Below are 16356 nucleotides of genomic sequence, written 5' to 3' on the forward strand. Positions count from 1 at the left end.
TTCTGGTCTCTGGTTTAGGAAAAGGGGTAGCGGGACAGTCTTGTTACCAATGAGTGGAAAATAGCTCTCAACCCTCGAGCTCGGCGTTCTAGATGATCGGGCCGCGGCGGAGCCAGCAGGTCCCGAGATGGACGAAGGAAAAACGACGGTCCGCGGCGGAGCCTGCAGGTCCCGGTGAAGATGACGGTTACAACGGTCCGCGGCCACGCCAGCAGGTCCCGACGACGATGAAGGAGATGAAGGTTGCGAAGGCTGTGGCAGCGCCAACAGGCAGGACGATGGTGCACAAGACAGAGCTACGGCAGCGCCAGTAGTCCGCCTAGGATGAGTTCCTCTTTACGTCTCTCGACTCCAAGATACAACTGCCTTCCTGCTCTGGAGCTGCCCCAGTTATAGGGCTGGTGTGCTTTGATGTCCGGACCCTCGCACTTGGAGGTCGGGAGGTCCGGGATGAGGGAGTCCAGACACCCAGCAGGGGGGTGGAGCCAACGCCCGGGGAGGCGATGGGCGAGCGGCACTTGGTGGTGGAGAGCCATCGACACCTCCTTCTCCCATTGACTTGCCAAGTAGCCCGCTCACCTCCTGGGTGGATGGTGGTGCCGGGATGTCTGAGGCCTGGCCAGGCCCAGGGTTGAGGTCGGCCGGGGGCCAGGCGGCCACGTGGGGGAGTGTCCAAGATGGCGCCCCAGGATGGGCGCGTAGGCTGGCAGTGGATCGGACCCACGAGGTTGACATGCTCGAGGGCAGGGGTCCCTGATGGGACGGAGGACGTGCAAGGGTGGTGTGTAGTACCTGCGTGACCGGGCTCAGGCCTGGTCGGGCCGGGGGAGAGCGGCCTTTCATGTGGCCTGTCCAACAAAGGGGTACTAGAAGAGTGCCCTGCAGGAAGAGGTACAAGAAGAAGGGGTACTAGAAGAGTGCCCTGCAGTAGGAGGTACACGAAGAAGGGGTACTAGAAGAGTGCCCTGCAGTAGGAGGTACACGAAGAAGGGGTACGAGAAGAGTGCCCTGCAGTAGGAGTACAAGAAGAAGGGGTACTAGAAGAGTGCCCTGCAGGAGGAGTACAAGAAGAAGGGGTACTAGAAGAGTGCCCTGCAGGAGGAGTACAAGAAGAAGGGGTACTAGAAGAGTGCCCTGCAGGAGGAGGTACAGCCAGAAGGGGGACTAGAAGAGTGCCCAGCAGGAGGAGGTAAATGAAGAAGGGGTACTAGAAGTGTTCTTCGGAAGAATAAGGTACGAACAGAAGGAGTACTAAAAGAGTGCCATGCAGGAGTAGTTAAGAGGCGAAGGGGTAGAACAGTGCCCTGCGGGAGGAGTTACAAGAAGAAGGGGTACTAGAAGAGTGCCCTGCAGGATAAGGTACAAGAAAGGGGTACTAGAAGAGTGCCCTGAAGGAGGAGGAGGTACAAGAAGAATGGGTACTAGAAGAGTGCCCTGAAGGAGGAGGAGGTACAAGAAGAATGGGTACTAGAAGAGGGCCCTGCAGGGGGAGGAGGTACATGCAGAAGGGGCACTAGAGGTGTGCAGCTAGGAAATGAGATCACAGCTGTCCAGGAAGGACAAAGAAATGTGACCGCCTCTTGGCAGATAAGGACTTTTAAAGGATCCACTTGTGTGATGCTACCGCCAAACACTGGATTAATTCATCCCAGCATGGGGTGAGCTGGTGGAGTGAGGGGGCTGAAATGAAAGACCCTCTATAAAACTTTTAGGGAAGAACCAAGCAGGAGTAAAGGATTTGGAATATTGGACTCTTTAGGACAAGTTGTCTATGAGTTGCATGCAGCGTGGCTTTATTAGTTCATGTCAGTGTAAGGACTCAAATCTACTGCTTAGAGGGTGACACCAGGTTCACAGCTGGAGAATGGAAAGTGTCCTCATAAGAATTAGAGAATAACTCTAAGAGTAAATGTAAACTATTAAAGAAGGAATTGGCAAGGATTTTGGGTCCAATGTTTCAAATCGCGAAACGCATGTTGGCTGTAGTGGCTATATTGATTTACAGCAAATGACTACACATTGATGACACTCTCAGAGAGCCAGCATTTGTGATATAATACTCTGCGACATCTGTGAACAAAGCTGCATGAATAATACATGATGGCCATAGGTGCAATGCCCCCGGCCCATGGTAATAATATTAATATTACACCTCTCCGAGGCTGCATGAGTAATACAGGACGCCCATAGGTGCAATGCCCCCGGCCCATGGTAATAATATTAATAATAAGTCTCTTCAAAGCTGCATGATTTATCACTTAACTGCTTTAAATATATTTTGGAAATCCATTTTTCCTCAAAAGATCAGTTCATGAGTTTTGAAAATGAATACATATTCATCTTAAATACACGCTTCAGAATTTTAGTGACATACATTAATTCAACCAAGCAAATTAGTAGGCTTGCTACACATGTGAGAGCTACTTGCAGGTAGCAGGAGAGAAACCAGTAGCTCACAAGCTACTCGTTGGAGAAACCGGGTTTATTGTAATCAGAAGTCAGAGTGACTGCCTTAGTGGGTGGTAGCAAGCAGGGGACCACTATTATCAGATAAACCAAACGCATAGGACCCTTTGAGGTTCATCAATAGGTCATGGGCCATCGTCCTTGATGACACAAGATGTTCATCAACATGTCAGGAGTCACCTTCCTGTCATTACAAGAGAGGTTAAATCAAAAGGTCATGGGAGAGCATCCAACATGAGTCGGGAGGTCGTATCAACTGGTCAGGGTCCACCATTCTAGCAGGAGGTAAGAGTGGTCCTCTCTTGTAAGAAGGATGAGCCTCCCTTGGACTGTGGGTCTAACTGGTCCCATTTCATTTCTCAACACTGACACAAAACTATGGGTCAAACTTTTAGCTAAGTTGGTGGTGGGCTTGATTCCCAAATTGGTCACCCGGGGAAACATAGGTTTATTATCTATCATTTTCCTAGAGGAAGATATGGCATTTGAACATGTGTTTAGATTAATTGGTAAATTACACGTTTCTACCAACATTGACAGGTCATGGTAATTATCAACAACTTCAACTTAGACCTTTTCAGAACTGGCTGTAGAACTAAAGAGGGATGCGCTCGGTCGCCCTCGGAGGGATGCTCCGTCACCCTCAGATGCCCTACGATGCCGCTGCTGACTCAGTGTCCTGAAGGCACCGCAGACGGCATGCCGCACTGCAACCTTTGTCTCACTGACGCACCTGTTGACGCCACCTCTGAGCCGCTGCTTGCACCGCAACCGGTGGGCACCGCACTCTGCAACGCCTCGCTTCACGCCTTGCTTTGGCACCACAGAGAGCACTGCCGCAACGCCGCACCGTGACCCTGGTCTCACCGACGGAGCCTGTTGACGCCGCCACCGAGCCACTGCTCGAACCGCAATTTGTGGGCACCGCACTCTGCATCGCCTCGCTTCACAAGGATGCCTTGGCCTCCCGGACGCCGTTGCTCTACACCGAAGTCTACGCCACTGCTTGCACCGTATTGGAGGGCACCTCTCGTAAGTCACGAAGCACCGCCCTCATCCCGCACTGTAGCCTTGGCCTGCCGGTGCTATCGACTCCCGTTCGTCAGCCGACAACAGCGCTTCAGCAACGACAGCAACGCTGCTTGCCCCGTGACCTGCCCGCACCGTGACGAGCACTGCCTTCAACTCGGACCCTAACCCTGGTCTCACCGACGACACCATCAGATGCCGCCACCGAGCCGCTGCTCGCATTGTGACCTGAGGGCACCGCACGCCTCACCGCTGCACTTCACGTCGCAGCACCCGACGCCTGTCAGCGCCAGTGCTCCTGATTCCATCAGAGAGGAGCTCGACTTGCAACGCGAGTGACTTAAAGGTCCCCATCGCACTGCATTTCTCACAGGTACTGTTGGCTTTTCTTTCCGACACCGTAGCTGGCCCGGACCAGCCATAACTGTTGGATCTGTTGTTCACGACACTGTGATAGCCCCGGAACGAGCTATCGACATCAAGGAACTGTGTTTGAAACTTATTTTGATAACGGCAGATTTTTAAGTATAGTATTGTGGATTTTTATCGTATTTGGTCTTGTCTTAAAGTATATAAAAATATTGGCTATTTTTCTAAACTGGTGTGGTGTCCTTTTGTTGTGTATACACGATATTACTGTTGGTTATGTGCAAACGCTTTACACAGTACCTCTAGGATAAGCCTAGCTGCGCGTGCCAAGCTACCAAGGGGATGAGCAGAGGTTATTTTAGTAGTGTAACTCCCTTATCCTGACTAGAGTGGTGGTTTCTTCCTCGCTTTAGCGCAAGTGTCAGCTAGCCAGAAATCCTATTTCCAACACTGGTTGTCAGCGTTTGCACGTGACTTACGGTGATTGGTGTGGACTACTACCATATCGCAGACCATTACGTACTACATACTAGCCGGTTTTCTTTTTGGCCGATTGTTGTGATCTTGCCAAGTGAACTTTCTACTTCATCATGCCGGAATCAGTAGCATCATCCGCTGCTTCCATGGAAATTGCCTTTGAGGAGGATAGGTTGGAGCTCTACACTGTTAGAGAATTGAAATCCGTTTGCAAAAACCTAAAAGTCCAAGTCAGAGGCCTCACAAAAGGCGCTGAGGGCCTGGGTAGCAGCCAGAAACGCCAGTGGCAATCTGGTGATCTTAATGGAGAGGCGGAGGAGCCTAGTTCTAGGGTGGATGTGCTGTTGGGCAGGGGAAACCTCCCGGCCAGGCAGTAGTGCCCTGTCCCCTGAGAAACTGGAGGACAGGCGGGAATCAAGGTAGTTAGAGTTGGAAAAACTCAGGATGGAAAGTGAGAGGGAAAACAAAAGAATAGCCATGGAAGAAAGGAAGATGATGTTAGAACATGAGCAAGGTCTTAAGGAGCTAGAGCTAAGAAGTAGGCCCGGCTCAGATGGTGTCAGCAATTTGTCAAGACCGGCAGACAGAATCGTGCACATCCCTAAGAATGTGGGCAAGGAATTCAAGAAGGGGGTATGACATACAATGGTGGTTTCAGGGGTACGAGGCAGCAATCCACATGAATGGGGTCCCTGAGGAGAATTGGGGAGCAGGATTGTGGCCTCTCTTCCCTGAAGAAGCGAGGGACACTTTAATAGCTTTGCGCAAGGGGAATCACCTCACCTATCCAGACATGAAGGACGCCCTCCTCACTAAGTATGGTCTTACTCCTGAAGAGTAGAGGGACTAGTTTAGGTCCACTAAGAAGTCCGATTTCAACACATGGTTGGAGTGTGTGGATGTGTTTTGCCGATCGTTGGATGGCTGGGCTCTACAATTTGATTGCATGGGAGCTCCTGTCCAGTCTATGTTTTGCAGATCTGCACTAGCACCTTGATAGTAAGCTGACCCTAGGAAGCTTGCTAAGGAGGCGGACCCCCGGGTGAGTACCAGGGTACACAAGAAAGCGTTTGGGGGAGACTCAGCCAAAGGTGGGCAGGGTCCCCAGCAGAAAGGTGGGGGGACAAAGGTAAAACACACGAGTTCTCTAAAGGGCCCCAAAATAAAACCCAGGGTAAAGGTTCCCATCCCCATGGAGATAAGAAGCAAGTGATCTCGACCAGAAAGCCAGCTGAGACCACCCCCCGCAGATGTTTTGCATGTGACCAGGTGGGCCACATGAAGGGGGACCCCAGGTGCTCAAAGGGGTTGCAGTCACCCACCAGTGGGTAGTCCAAAGTGTTGGCTAGCGTAGCGCTTGGGGAGGAGGCAGAAATGAGCCTGGTCTCACTAGGGGACAATGGGTCGCAGGTCCCTTGATGGTGGTTGTGAGCCCTTCCATGCCTGTAGATGGTCTGCTCGGTAACGACCTGGAGCAGTCCTTGTGGAAGGATGTTGAGCTCGGGTCCCACTTGGAGATGTTTGGGTTGCCAGAGTGGGCATGCTTGTCCACTCGGTCCATGGCGGCCAGAGAGGGTGATCAGAGGGACCCGGAGCCTGAAACAGTGGCCCAGGTCCCTGCCAAGAGAAAGGGTCGGGCGCTGGAAACAGGACCCCAAAGTTCCCCCGGCCCGGGAGATGGTGGAACTTGAGGGGGACGCCCTGGTGCCTACAGGGAAACAGGTAGCAGAGCTGGGAGACATCTCTTAGCTGACCCATTGGCAGCAAGAAGTTGGTCCCACCAGGGAGGAGTTCTGCCGGGAGCAGAAAGAGTGCCTTCCTCTAGAGGGTCTGCGGCGGCATGCCGCAGCCCAGGCGACTGATGATCAGTCCGGGTCACATTGGATCTACTGTGAGAATCATCTCCTGTACAGCGAGCCTAAGGTCACGGAACCTGGGTCAGCCCAGCGTTTCCGGACCTTCCTACTGGGTCTGGCTCACGACGTGCCTTTGGCAGGACATTTGGGGCAGGATAAGACCTTTGACTTGTCACCCATTTCTTCTGGCCCCAAATGCGAAGGCAGTTGGATGTGCATGGTCAGTCTTGCCAAACTTGCCAGGCAAGTGGCAAGAGTGGGAGGAAGGTCAAAGCTCCTCTCCAACCGTTCCACATTGTTGGAACACCCTTCGAGAGGGTAGGGATGGACATTGTGGGGCCACTGGATCCCAAGACAGCCATGGGCAAAAGGTTTATCCTGGTCTTGGTGGACCATGCCACCCGGTACCCAGAGGCAATCCCTCTCAGGACACTGACAGCGCCAGTGGTGGGCCGGGTGTTAATGGGGATCTTCTCCCGCATGGGGTTCACCAGAGAGGTGGTTTCTGACAGGGGGACCAATTTCATATCGAAGTATATGACATCATTGTGGAAGGAGTGTGGTGTTACTTACAAGTTCACCACCCCTTACCACCCCCAAGGTAACGGTCTGGAGGAAAGGTTCAACCAGACTTTGAAGGGCTTGATCAAGGGTCTCACCGAACCCATGAGACGAAAGTGGGACGTCCTCTTACTGTGCCTTCTCTTTGCGTACAGGGAGGTACCCCAGAAGTCTCTCGGGTTCAGTCCCTTTGAGCTTCAGTACGGTTACCCGGTGCGAGGGCCTCTAAGCTTGGTGAAGGAAGGCTAGGAGGCCGCTCCCAGAAACACGCCCCAGGATGTGTTCAGCTACATACTGGTCTTCCGAAACCAAACTGCCCGATTCATGAAACTCGCTCAGGCGAACCACGAGGCCAGCCAGGAAGAAATGAAGAAGTGGTATGAACAGAATGCCACTCTGGTCGAGTTTTAACCTGGGCAAAAAGTGTGGGTTATGGCCCCAGTGGAACCTTGTGCCTTGCAGGACAAGTGGACCGGGCCCTTTGTGATGGTGGAGTGCAAAAATGAAGTCACCTACCTGGTGCATTTGCAGGCTCCCCGGGACCCTTTAAGTGTCCTCCACCTGAACCACCTCAAGCCCCATTCCGAGAGGTCCGAAGTGAGCATGCTCTTGGCGACAGACGACGGGGAGGAAGCAGAGAGTGAGCCTCTCCCAGACCTCCTGTCTGCCCAAGACGGGGATGGGTCGGTGGATGGTGTGATCCTCTCCCCCACCCTAATCGCTGAGCAACAGAGCTAGTGTCACCAGTTGCTGGGGCAGTTTGCCCCGCTATTCTCCTTGACCACAGGTGTTACTCACTGGTATACCATGACGTGGACACCGGTGACAGCCCCCCGGTGAAACATAAGATTTACCGGTTGGCTGACCAGGTCAAGGCCAGCATCAAAGAGGAGGTCTCGAAGATGTTGGCGTTAGGGGTGGTTGAGACGTCCAGCAGTCCATGGGCCAACCCCATGGTCTTGGTCCCGAAGGCTACAACACCCGGTGCCACCACAGAACTGCGGTTCTGTGTGGACTACTGGGGGATCAATGCCGTCCCTCGACTGACGCACACCACATACCGAGCTGATGAGCTCATCGATCGGTTGGGCGCTGCCAAATTCCTTAGTACGTTTGATTTAACGTCGGGGTACTGGCAGATTGCTCTAACTGATGGGGTCAAAGAAAGATCCGCGTTCTCAACCCCGTAAGGAAATTACCAGATCCGTGTGATGCCCTTCGGATTGAGGAATGCCCCTGCCACCTTTCAGAGGTTGGTCAACCAGGTGTTGGCTGGGCTGGAGGAATTCAACGCTGCATACCTGGACGACATTGCGGTGTTCAGCTCCAGTTGGGACGAACACCTGCAGCACCTTGTTTAAGTGTGGAAGGCGCTGCAGAAAACAGGTCTCACGATTAAGGCCAGTAAGTGCCAGATCTGGCAGGGGTCGGTGGTGTACTTGCGACGCCAGGTAGGGAGCAGCCAGGTGGCACCCCTACAGCCCAAGATTGACACCATTCTGGCTTGGGAGCCCCCCCAAGACCCAGATGGAGGTGAGGGCCTTCTTGGGACTCACTGGGTACTACAGGAGGTTTGTTAAGGGATACGGCACCATTGTTTCCCCCTTAACAAAGCGGACTTCCAAGAAGCAGCCAAAGAAGGTGATCTGGACTGAGTCCTGCCAGAAGGATTTTGATGATCTGCAGGCCGCCATGTGCACGGCACCCTTGCTCAAGGCACCCAACTTCTCCAAGGAATTTGTTGCGCAGACCAACGCTTCAGAGCATGGAGTGGGAGCGGTGCTCTCACAAAAAAACGAAGAGGGCCCAGATCAGCCTGTAGTCTTCCTTAGCCAGAGACTTCTTGTAGAAATAGATGAAGTCTGGTAGACCGCTCTTGTAGTTGTAGTTTATTCTTCAAGTTACAGCTTAGTAAGTTCCAATGTAAGGCTTAATATAAGCCCCACCAGGAGCAGCCTCCTGGCTGCTCAGCCCATCTTCTGCAACAGCTCCACCTTAAAGTACAAACATCAATAACATTCCAAATGACATCATATAGCTAGAGCATCAGGCAGAGAACCAGAACCAGGGAGATGCATTACATAAGAAGCAGATTACTACACTACTTCCCAGGGAACAGAGTGCCATAGAAAGGGAAGCTTTCGCTGTGGTCTGGGCGCTGAAGAAGCTGAGACCATACTGTTTGGGACTCACTTCTGGGTTCAGGTCAACCACAGGCCCCTCAGATGGTTGATGCAAATGACGGGTGAGAATCCAAAACTGCTGAGGTGGTCCATCTCCCTACAGGGAATGGACTTTACGATGGAACACCCCCTGGCACCGAACACGCCAATGCAGATGGTCTGTCCAGGTTCTTCCACCTTAGTGAAGAGAACTCCCAGGAGGGTGGGTAGTTCTTTCTACTTTCAGCTGGAGGGGGCATGTGTTAGACTTGGCCTCTTTTGGCATGTTTCCCCTGAGTTTTTGCTTTTTGACCTCCCGATTTTTACTGTTTTTGCTGGCTTAACATTTCTGTGCACTTTTCGCACTGCTGATCATGGTAAAGTATGTTATGGATTGATGTTTTCATGATTGGAAATTTGATTTGCAGGTCAGTCCCTAGTAAAGTGCACTATGGGTGCCGGGGCTTGTGAATCAAACGCTACTCGTGGGCCTCCAGCACGGATTGTGCCACCCATGCACGTAGCACAGAAAAAGGTAACTCAGACCTGCCATCGCAGAGTCTGTACGTAGGTACCCCGATGGGCAGGGTGCATTGTATGAGGCGTGTCCTGATAGTGAATACAGCCAAATTCGCTCTTCACTATTGTAAGGTCACCCCTTCCCCCGTAGGATGGATCGGGTAGTCCGGTTATAACATCGTATAAACCCAACAGGCCAGGGGAAGGAGGTAAAGAAATAAAGTTTAATATGCCTGAACTCAGTATCTAAAGACGCAGCTTTTAGCGAGGGTGTCCTTTTTATTCTGAGTTCATAAAGGCCACTTTTAGAAAGTGGGTATTATTTTGCGAGGCCGTCCTGAGTGCCTCTGCTGGAATGTGGATTGCCTGTCTGGGTTTAGGATGACAGAAGGCGGGAGAGCGGATGTGACTCCAGATAGTCTAGGTATGTAAGGTAAGGGCTGAATAGACCTGGGCTGCGATGGGGGAAGTGGGTGGAGATTTCCTTGCACCTCAAAGGGTCTGGTCTGCCTCTGACAATGCAGTCTCCACCTCCTGCCAGGAAATCACACCAGAGTAGGCCGGATAGGTTCCGTCAGGACACAGACACCCTCTGCCTGAAAGATCAAAGGATTGTTGTGTACAAATACTGGGGCCCAACCCCCTGAACTTTAGAACTCATCTGAGACAAGAAGAGCCAGAGAATTTGCAAAAAGAAACGACTGCTTTGCTGGGCTGACCTGCATTGGCTGCTTCTGTCTTGGGCAGTAAAAGGCATGGACTGGACTTTCTGCAACCTAATTTGTGAGTCTCTCCAAGGGCTTGAGGTAGAGATTGCCCCCTGTTCACGAAGTCTCAGGAACCACAAAGACTTCAAGCTCTATTGCCCGCAGCACTGGGGACTGTATGTGTGTGCTGCAAACAGAGGAAAAGCAACTCAACGACGTCTACAACGCCGCTGTAGACTCCGTGTCCTGAAGGCACAGCAGAGGGCACTGCCGCACTGCAACCTTGGTCTCACCAACGATGCATGTTGATGCCGCCACCGAAGCTTTGACACCGCAGAGAGCACAGCTGCAACGCCGCACTGCGACCCTGGTCTCACAGACGATACCTGTTGACTCCGCCTCTGAGCCACTGCTCGCACCGCGACCTGTGGGCACCGCACTCTGCACCGCCCGGCTTCACGAGGACGCCGTGGCCTCCCTGATGCAGACGTTCAAAGCCTAAATCTACGCCCCTGCTTGCACCGAGGTTCGTTGGCACCGCTTGTAAGTCACACAAATCGCCGCCCTTATCCAGCACCGCAGCCTTGGCCTACCAACGCCAGTGCCATTGAATCCTGTTCGTTAACCGATGACAGCGTTTCAGCAACGACAACGCAGCTGCTTGCACCGTGACCTGCCCGCACCGTGGCGAGCACCAACTTCATCTCGCACCGCGACCCTGGTCTCACCGAGGACGCCATCTGACGCCGCCACCGAGCCGCTGCTCGCAACACGACCTGAGGGCATTGCACTCTGCACCACACCGCTGCACTTTGCACCAGTCAGAACTGTTGGATTTGTTGTTTACAACACCGCGATAGCCCCAGACGGAGCTATCGACATCAAGGAGCTGTGTTTGAAACTTGATAACGGCAGATACTATTGTGGATTTTTATCATATTTGGGGCCCGAAGTAGGTAAATCTAATTTACCACTTCTAAAATACCGAATCATACCGATTCTGTATTTAAGAAGTGGTAAATTAGAGGTGGGGAAATGTAGGTAATTCTGATTCGGTAAATACCAAATCTGTAAGATTCAGTATTTACCGATTCTGTAAATACCGAATCGGTATCCCCCATTGATTCCTATGGGCCTTGAAGCCCATAGGAATCAATGTGGAATACCGAATCGGTATTTACCGATTCGGTAATTACCTATTCTTGCAAGGGTGCAGGGGGTGTCACTTTGACACCCTCTGGCACCCCAATTACAGGCTTGTGTGCCATGTGGCACACATACATGCCCTAAGGGCATGTCTGTGTGTCACATGGCACAGGTGTGCATGCACACCTGGATTCGGTATTTTACCACCCAATTGGATTGGGTGGTAAAATACAGATTCTGTAAGGCCTGTGGGACTCAGAAGAGTCCCACCTACATCTGCAAGTTACCGAATCGGTAAAAATACCGATTTGGTATTTTACCGATTTACCGAATCGGTAAAATAGGGCCCCTACATCACAAATGACCATTTACCGTGGTAACGGCCGAAATCGGCCGGTACCGGTCGGTAAATGGCCACCTACATCTGGCCCATGGTCTTTTCTTAAAATATATAAACATATTGGCTATTTAACTGGTGTGGTGTCCTTTTGTAGTGCATACACGATATTACTGTTGGTTATATGCAAATGCTTTACACACTGCCTCTAGGATAAGCATAGCTGCTCATGCCAAGCTACCAAGGGGGTGACCGGGGACATTTTAGGAGTGTAACTCCCTTATCCTGACTAGAGTGGTGGTTTCTGCCTCGCTTTGGCGCAAGTCTCAGCTAGCCAGAAATCCCATTTCTAACAGCTTTCCATTGCAGATTCCAAATCCCTAGAAATATAGCTGTTCACCCCAACAAGAGGTTCAGAGCACGCAAACCTAAGTTGCCACCTGCATCAGGAGAAAAGTATCCACATTAGAACAGAAATGTTTTCAAACTTAGAAAAGAAGGAATGTGGGTTCTTTCCATTTCTCCCGGGTGTTGTCACTCATTAAGCTTTCCATTTCTATCTTTTAACACTTTTTGCTCCTTGGTCTTTATATATTATTTAGTCACTGGAATTTCTTGGTGTTTTGCATTCTCCCAATAGATAAAATACATAAATATTTCGTAACTAGATGGGTTATTAACTTGTATATCACACCGTAAACGGTCACTGTACATTTCACAGTTTGTAAATTGAGTTGGGCTCACAGCATCAAGTGGGACAATGTAAATTATCCATGTCTGTATATTGTGTGCGGCTCTCGGAGTGCATGGGGTCGCTGTGCATTGACCCAGCCAGGAGATCATATGTGTTCCGCTCATACATTTAGTAATGCACACAAATATGAATATTTCACTTCCTTTTGTTTTATTTCCCAAACAGTATCTCACCTTCAGGAGTTCCCACGCTGGTGCCTCAGACTTCTTTTCTATCTCCGTTATCAGGGCCTTGAGAGAGGTGATTTGATTGGACAGTTTGGTGATATTTGCATTTTCTACCATGGTCATTTTCTTCTCCATCTCCTCCAGGCTTCTGTGCAGTGCCTGCTCATTTTCTTTCAGAAGCTGCCGCAGCTTTTCAAATTCAGATTCAATTTTATTCTTCTCAGATCTTAGCTTGTTCTGTCAAACAAAGAAAATCTGTTTAGATATCAAAAAGCTTCCTACGAGCCGTCCTTGGAGTCGGAGGTCAGGAGGTCAGGTGGAGGGGTTGATAGTTCCTTAAAAAAATATCAGACCAATAATGTGCTTTTCCTAATTTCTGAACTGCAATCTCTTACTACCTTCCCTTCTACCGTCTTCCATCCTTCTCACAGTTCTGCCCTCCCCCTTTCCTCAGACACCTCATGAACTGTAGAGAGGTCAGAATTTGTGAAGTTGGAGAGAAGCTCGATCCATGGAGTGAGTGCAAGGAAGAGAACCCACCGCTGAGAGAGACAGTCAAAGACCCAGAGTCGGGCTGATGGGAGACACTGGCTGAAGTCAAATGATGATGTAAAAGAAGGGGGGCCAGGAAGTTTCAGCCCTTGGGAGGGAAGACACAAGATTTGGGGAGTGCAGGCTGCCCCTGTCCTGCCAGCACAATGGATGTGTTTACCCAGAAGGAGACGCTGAGGGGGTGTCCTACAATGGCGCTCATTCAGAGTGATGGGAAATCACTGATGTGGTAATTTCACGTTCAAAATCATAATTAATGTATGTGCATTCTGTTACAAAATGCAGAATTACCAGATAAATCAATGTTTCTGAAGGTAATTCAGCGATTTCTGTAAAAGATGAGTGAGGAGATTGGATAAACATCCTTTCCTATCCTAAGATAAGAGGCTGTGAGTTATCATGTGAGGTATGTCACACTGTGGCTTAGAGCCGGAGCCTGTGTGTTATCAGTTGAGGTACGAAAAGAACAATTGATGGACAGAATGCAGAACAATGTCATAGATTTACACAAATACAGAGTTCTGGGCCTGAACCCATGTTTTTTAACTCACCATGCCATTCCAGTTTGGACGCAGCCATATGCAAATCAGTATTGACCCAGCGCCCAATGGGAACAGTCCAGCCCAAACAGCCAGGCCAGGTCCTCCCTGGACAGGAAACAAGCATTCAAGGACCGGTTTCTGGCTTTCAGCCCTCATCAGCCAAGACCTGACTTAGCAGTTCGGGCTGGACTGTTCCCATAAGGAACAGGGGCAAGACTGGTTTGCATATGGCTGGGTCCAAACTGGGGTGGTGTGGTGAGCAAAAGAATGATGGATTAAACCCAGACCCTTGTGACTGGGGGTGAATGTTCGCATTGTGCAGCATTCCATCCATCAATTGTTTTGTTGTTTTTTTTTCCAGGTGAGGTATATCACACTGCGGCTTAGAGCAGGAGCCAGTGTGTTATCACATGAGGCACGCCTCATCCCAGTAGGAATAGGAGGGGTTCAGCAGTGGAGAGCGGTTTCTCATTCGTCACCAAAAATGACTGGAGTCAGACATTGTGTGGAGTCGGGTATGTCTCCACTGCTGGTAGAGGGTTGTGCTACTGTACGTGTTACTAGTATACAGGTAGACGGTTGTGCTCCTGTGATGTGACACTAGTCCTGGTAGTATTGTGCTCTTGTATTGTGTCATTAGTCCTGGCAGAGGGTTGCACGTCTTAGCTCCCTCCTTGGTAGAGGGTTGTGTCCTTGTATCACCAGTGTTAATAAGGAATGTGTTCCTGTGTTGTGCAAAACTGTAATGTTATAGCTCCCTGAAGCCCAGATCAGTACCTGTTTGGTGACCTGCAGTGGCATACTAAGCGTGCCCTTATAACTGAGAAGACACTACTTCCATGTCCTGAGTTAGCCACTTAAAGTGGCAGCGTACCAAGTTTTGCGGGACATTAGTTATGACCAGACCTCTTTCCTGTGTCTGATGAAAGTACAGACTACTGTGCTGCTTTGGTGTGAGCCCAAGACCCTTGCACTAACCTTCCGTGTGCGTGCCCAGTACATGTAGGTACAGTTGATGTGCTGCACATGTGTGGTAATGGGAATCTCCATGCCCAACTCATGAGGTCGCACACTGTACATAAACAAAATAGAATCCACTCTGGTAGTGGTAGTGATCCCTACAATGGTGGGGAGCACACAGTGTTGTTTTCAATACCCCTCACACACCAACAGGCCCCTTGGTGTCATGCTTCATCATTGGGGTCTTCGGATGCGGCGTGCTGCGACTCACGACTACGTAGGAGCACTGAAAGTGAACTATGTGTTGGTGTGTGTGAGGGAAACAAGTGTGAGTGGTGAGGAGGTGAAAAGTGGTGGTTAAAAGATACCTGGTTCGTAGGAGAAAAAAATAATAAAAAGTTTTTATTAAGCCCCTATCTGTACACGTAAGGATTCAGTGGGGTCATCCAAGAGAACCTGGTAGTGTCTCCTATCAGATAGGAGTCTCCTACATTCTTGATCGTATGCGGTTGTAGTTTGGATACCCACTGCCCCGCCTTTGTCTGCAGGTTTTATGGTCAATTGTTTGTTCTGTGAGAGTTCCCTTATTGCCTCGTTCTCCAGTTTGCTCATATTCTGAAATATGTTCTGGTTGGTGTTTAGTTTGCTGAGTTCGAGCATAATGGCCTTCTCAAATGCCAGGACTTCAACAGGGAGTTGGTTGTCCAATGGCGTGAAAGTCGATTTTGGCCTCAAACCCATGTCTGAAGGATCCGGGGTCGGCTCTTGGTTTTTGAAGAATGCTTTCAACTTGATAGTTCTCACAAAGTCTTGGATCTCCTTGTGTAAGCGGAAAGGGTCAGGTTTGTTGGTAGGAACATACCCCAGGCCCTTATTAAGTACCTAGTTCTGTAGTTCTGTTAAAGGCCAGGGGGATATGTTGATGACTAAGTTCCCCTCTTGCTTGTTGAGGCTTGGTTTGCTGTCATGCTCCTGGTGTGGACCCTGGGGTCTGCCTAGTCCGCTGGCTGCCAGGTGACGTTGTTCCCTTTCTTGTTCATGCCTCTGTGGGGTCCCTGGCCCCACGATAAAAAAGGCTGAGGGTTTTGGGGTGTGGCAGTTGGGTCTGGCCCCCATTGTGGGTACATTTGGTCCCATTGGTGGTGGGCCGTATTGATATTGCGGGAATTGGAATTGGCCTTGGTAAGGGTTGAATTGTGGAGGCCCTGGAAAGCCTCTCTAGCCTCTTTGGGGTGGAAATTGAGTTCTCTGCTGGTGGTAACCTCCTCTTTGTTGTTTTCTTTGTTGGAAACTACCAGAGTTGGTGCTGGTGGAGCTACCATCTGAGCTCACACTGTCACTTGTGTTTCCATTAGCCACATAATCAGCTTTTGTATAGCGATATGCCCTGTCAGCCGTGAACCGATCCTTGTCTTTTTTAAGTTTGTTACACTTGCTTTGCTTTAGAGTGATCTCAAAGTCAGTCATTTGTCGATTAAGTTCCTCCAACCCTTTGTTCAGGGCTGCAGGTGAAATGAATGTTTTGAGTTGTATCTCAAGTTTCTGAATCTCTACCTTAAGTTCCTGTGATTTTCTTGTGGCTGTTTGTACTATCAATACCAGCCAATCTCTGGTACAATGCTAGGAGATAAGGGACCAGGCTTTTTTAAACACGAGATCGTCTTGAAAAATGAAGGGTTCGTTTTTTACTATGAGGCCTCGAGGGGCTATTTTGTTCCTTAGATATTCCCTCATAAGGAGACCATGTAAGGC

General features: G+C 50.3%; 1 protein-coding gene across 2 annotated transcripts in view; it reads right to left on the minus strand.

Moving 5' to 3' along the window:
* LOC147710159 (E3 ubiquitin-protein ligase TRIM11-like) overlaps window positions 1-16356 on the minus strand; it is a 185771-nt gene that overhangs the window by 134235 nt on the left and 35180 nt on the right. For both annotated transcript variants that reach the window (XR_015295850.1, XM_086920853.1), the window contains exon 3: window positions 12557-12787. Coding sequence is in view for 1 of the 2 variants with exons in the window: in XM_086920853.1 (XP_086776979.1) it covers window positions 12557-12787 (231 nt within the window). In the remaining variant the exon portion in view is untranslated. The remainder of the gene's footprint in view (window positions 1-12556; window positions 12788-16356) is intronic.

The sequence above is a fragment of the Lissotriton vulgaris genome, chromosome 5 (genome assembly GCF_964263255.1).
Source record: "Lissotriton vulgaris chromosome 5, aLisVul1.2, whole genome shotgun sequence".
Taxonomy (NCBI): domain Eukaryota; kingdom Metazoa; phylum Chordata; class Amphibia; order Caudata; family Salamandridae; genus Lissotriton; species Lissotriton vulgaris.